Source organism: Notothenia coriiceps, unplaced genomic scaffold (assembly GCF_000735185.1).
Source record: "Notothenia coriiceps isolate Sejong01 unplaced genomic scaffold, NC01 NC01_scaffold00021890, whole genome shotgun sequence".
NCBI lineage: Eukaryota > Metazoa > Chordata > Actinopteri > Perciformes > Nototheniidae > Notothenia > Notothenia coriiceps.
This window is the reverse complement of record NW_011354591.1, coordinates 103-4,499: the sequence shown is the minus strand read 5'-3', so window position 1 is coordinate 4,499 and position 4,397 is coordinate 103. Positions and strand designations below refer to the sequence as shown.

Sequence of the window (4,397 nt, the reverse complement as noted above, 5' to 3'; positions counted from 1 at the left end):
GTGTGTACAGTGAGCTGCTCTGTGACTGGCTGTGTGTACAGTGAGCTGCTCTGTGACTGGCTGTGTGTACAGTGAGCTGCTCTGTGATTGGCTGACCCGTTGGGAGAGAAGTGCAGAGAGTAGATCTCCTTCAGGTGTCCCTCCAGGAACATCACACAGCGTCCGGTCCGGAGATCCCACACCCTGCCGAACGAATCCAGCCCTCTGATTGGACGAGAGGCAGACAGAGAGGTGATTGGTCCACAGAGAGGTGATTGCTCCACAAAGAGGCGCGGGGTCACAGAGAGAGGGGGGAACATTAGAGTGATTCTGTCACGATTTACTTTATATTAAATATATAAACATATATGTAAATTATTAATATGTAGTGTTGGCATTAACATATATATGTTTTATATATTTAATATAAAGTAAATCGTGCTTGCATTAACTTATATGTTAATATAATAAGTTAATGCAAACACTACATATTAATAACTTACAGATATGTAATATAATATATATATTAACATATATATATGGTAGTGTTCAGTACCCGGTGGCAGCCAATGAGCCGTCGGGGTGGAAGCCGATGTCATGGACTCCTTTGCTGTGACCCTCCTGATGAAGAATCTCCTCCTGAACTTCAAGATCCCACAGACGCCACGACTTATCATAGCTACACACACACACACACACACAGGTCATGTATATATATATTTAAAACATACGTGTGTGTGTGTGTGTGTGTGTGTGTGTGTGTGTGTGTGTGTGTGTGTGTGTGTGTGTTACCTGGATGTTCCCAGGAATCTCCCTGATGGATGCCAGGAGACTCGAGATACTCTCTCACTGTGACCCTCTATATCAGCTACTGGTTCATCACTAGAGACAGGAGAGAGACAGACAGGTGAGAGACAGACAGGTGAGACGGACAGGAGAGACAGACAGGTGAGTTGGACAGGAGAGAGACAGACAGGTGAGAGAGACAGGAGAGAGACGGACAGGTGAGACAGACAGGTGAGAGACAGGAGAGAGACAGACAGATAGGAGAGAGACAGACAGGTGAGAAAGACAGACAGGAGAGGGACAGACAGGAGAGGGACAGACAGGTGAGAGACGGACAGGAGAGACACAGGTGAGAGACAGACAGGTGAGAGAGACATACCGGAGAGGGACACACAGGAGAGAGACAGACAGGTGAGAGACAGGAGAGGGACAGACAGGAGAGAGAGAGACAGACAGGCGAGAGACAGGAGAGAGACAGACAGGTGAGAGAGACAGGTGAGAGACGGACAGGTGAGAGACAGACAGGTGAGAGACAGGAGAGGGACAGACAGAGAGGTGAGACAGACAGGCGAGAGACAGGAGAGAGAAAGACAGGTGAGAGAGACAGGTGAGAGACGGACAGGTGAGAGAGACAGACAGGAGAGAGAGACAGACATGAGAGAGACAGACAGACAGGAGAGAGACAGACAGGTGAGAGACAGACAGGTGCTTAATGCGGGGCATAATGACAGGAGGCGGGGCTTAAGGGGCGCATGCTCTGTGAGCGCACATACGGGTTCTTCTGCTCTGATAGCTAGGCATGCTGGGTAATCTGAGATGTTCCACTCTCAAAAGTTGGGCCATTTTGTCCTCATCCGCCAATGAGTAGCTCTCATAGATAAGACCCCGCCTCCTACCCCTCGTCCCATTGACTCCTCCCCCTCGTCACAATAGGCTTGTTTGAGACGAGCGAGACTGACGCAGACCTACGCAATTGCGATCGCCGCCTTGCTCGTGCGTTGCATGATGGTTAGTCATTTTGTCCGACTTGCTCTGGAGGCTCGCCTACATGAGACGTTGAAATCTCGCGGGACAAAGACGCCCGCAGACTTGAGAGCGAGGCGCGCTAGGCGGCGCAGTTCCTCTCCACGGGCTGCGGAAGCGAAATGCTTGATGGGAAACGACTCGCTGGTATCTCGAACTGAGCGCTCATTGGTGGGTTTTACTCCGTGCTGCTGATGAAACTCTCCAATTGGCTCGGCAAAAGTTTGTTTTGTGTCAGTTTTACGTCACCACTTCCATTCACATTTCTCATCTCCTTGACTCCTCCCCCTACCTCTCGAGGTTCCACAGCTTCACGGAGCCGTCTCCGGCACATGATGCTAAGCTGACGTCTGATTGGTCGAGAGAGACTCCTGCCTGCGGGCGGAACACGATGGCCCCCACGTTGGTGTTGTGTCCTGCAGCCAATCAGAGAGCAGAGAGGGGCGAAGTTAGAGCAGTAACAGCTTTATATAGAAAGGTGGTGATATTTAAGTACAGAGTAAATAACTATAAATACACATGTATATGAATATATGAATATATAATATACCTCTGAGCGTTCTCAGCAGGCTGCAGTCGGGGACGGACCACAGCTTACACAAACCGCTCCTGTGGGTTAGCATGTTAGCATTAGCTTAATCACAACATGTGTATTCAAGGATTAGCTGCTGTCATGCTAAATATGTGCTAAAGTGGGCGGGGCTTGGTACCAGGAAGCTGTGGCGAGCATCTTGGAGTCGGGGCTGAAATGGCAGAAGCTGATTGGACGATCGTCTCCGATCTGACTGCAGAAGTTATTCAGATTCTGCAGAAGAAGAAGAAGAAGAAGTTAGAGATATGATATATGTAATGTTATATATTATATATTTAATGTTATATATGTTATATGTGATTTATTTAATGTTATATATGATATGTGTATAACTCTCACCCTCAGGCTCTTCTGCTGCTCTTGTTGTTTTATCGCTCTCGTCGCCTCGGCAACGTCCTTCTGAACGCGAGCCTCCTCCAGACGCCTCATCGCCCTGTGGACCAATCAGAGCAGGTGAGCCACAGCCAATCAGAGCAGAGCAGGTGAGCCACAGCCAATCAGAGCAGAGCAGGTGAGCCACAGCCAATCAGAGCAGAGCAGGTGAGCCAAAGCCAATCAGAGTCCTCCCATACTAGAGGCACATAGTTACAATAACACACACACAGCCTCCCTCCCTGTGATTGGTCGCTGACTCACCGTGGCAGAGAGTATTTGGCCAACCAGAGGCGAGCGTCTTTCAGGGAGGCGGAGCCTTCGTGGTACCAGGTCTGCTGGCACTGTGATTGGTCAGAATCACACGACATGTTATTTATTTATTGCAAAAAACTTCATCAAATCTCTACCGGACATGTTGTTGTTGTTGTTGTTGTTGTTGTTGTTGTTGTTTACCTCATCCTGGCTCTTCTTGCCCCTCTCCTCCTCTCTCCTGGATTTCTTCAGAGCGTCCGGACCGACCACCGAGAGGACTCCCCTCAATCTGAAAATAGATTTATATTATATTTCATTCGAGTGCTATTGTTCATGTCTGCCTGTTTAAATAAAGGTTCCTCCCACCTCTCCCTGCGGTCAGCTGGTCCTTCTCCGAACAATACGATTGGCTCTCCCAGCGCTCGGAGCCCCGCCTTCACCTCTGAGTCATCAGTAGAGACGGTGATCTGCCTCGCCCTGCGTCGCCTCTCGAAGGCAGCGAGCGCGTCGTTCTGATGCTCGCTGACACGCTCCTCCATCTCCAGGTACTCGCCTGCAAGGCATCATGGGAAACGTAGTTCACTCACAAGGCATCATGGGAAACGTAGTTCACTCACAATGAGATGTTGATGTTTACAGATGTATAATGTTGTTGTTTACCTGAGGAGATGTTGATGTTCCCAGCCTTGATGCCAGCCTTAAGGGCGTCTCTCCCTCGCTCGCCCCCCAGCCTCTCCCTCTCTCTCTCCTCCAGGCTGCCATAATAAACTCGACTCCTCTTCGTCACCGGAACATCGTCATCGTCAGACATCTTCACACCGCCGGGGCTGCTGGGAAAACTGCAGAACAACATGAAGACGAACGTTAGAAGATATTCAAAAATAAACATTGACAATCAGAGCGGGTCACCTGACAGGTAAACAGGTGTAATCAATACTGTTCTGCAGTAATCTGATTACAGTCTCTCAGAACCAATCATCTCCGTGAGAGCAGAGCGGCTCAGGTAAAGCTCAGTGCCCTGTACTCTGACGCCAGTCCAACAGACCCAGAGGCCTGTACTACAAAACCAGTCCAACAGACCCAGAGGCCTGTTCTACGAAACCAGTCCGACAGACCCAGAGGCCTGTACTACAAAACCAGTCCAACAGACCCAGAGGCCTGTACTCTGAAGCCAGTCCAACAGACCCAGAGGCCTGTTCTACGAAACCAGTCCAACAGACCCAGAGGCCTGTTCTACGAAGCCAGTCCAACAGACCCAGAGGCCTGTACTCTGAAGCCAGTCCAACAGACCCAGAGGCCTGTACTCTGAAGCCAGTCCAACAGACCCAGAGGCCTGTTCTACGAAGCCAGTTCTACAGACCCTGATCTCTCCAAGTTATCTTACCTAATC

The 4,397-nt window shown here is 49.7% G+C and overlaps 1 protein-coding gene across 1 annotated transcript; it reads right to left on the bottom strand.

The window, feature by feature from the left end:
- Nucleotides 1-5: 5 nt before the first annotated feature.
- Nucleotides 6-3,913, bottom strand: prpf4 (pre-mRNA splicing tri-snRNP complex factor PRPF4; the record flags this gene model as incomplete). Its single annotated transcript, XM_010780460.1, has 11 exons — nucleotides 3,668-3,913; nucleotides 3,374-3,560; nucleotides 3,209-3,296; nucleotides 3,017-3,096; nucleotides 2,720-2,813; nucleotides 2,499-2,593; nucleotides 2,339-2,397; nucleotides 2,081-2,204; nucleotides 772-861; nucleotides 536-658; nucleotides 6-204 (listed from the first exon to the last, which is right to left on the bottom strand). Coding segments are annotated over exons 1-11 (1,368 nt in total), but the record flags the coding sequence as incomplete, so codon positions are not given.
- Between the last annotated feature and the right edge of the window lie 484 nt (nucleotides 3,914-4,397).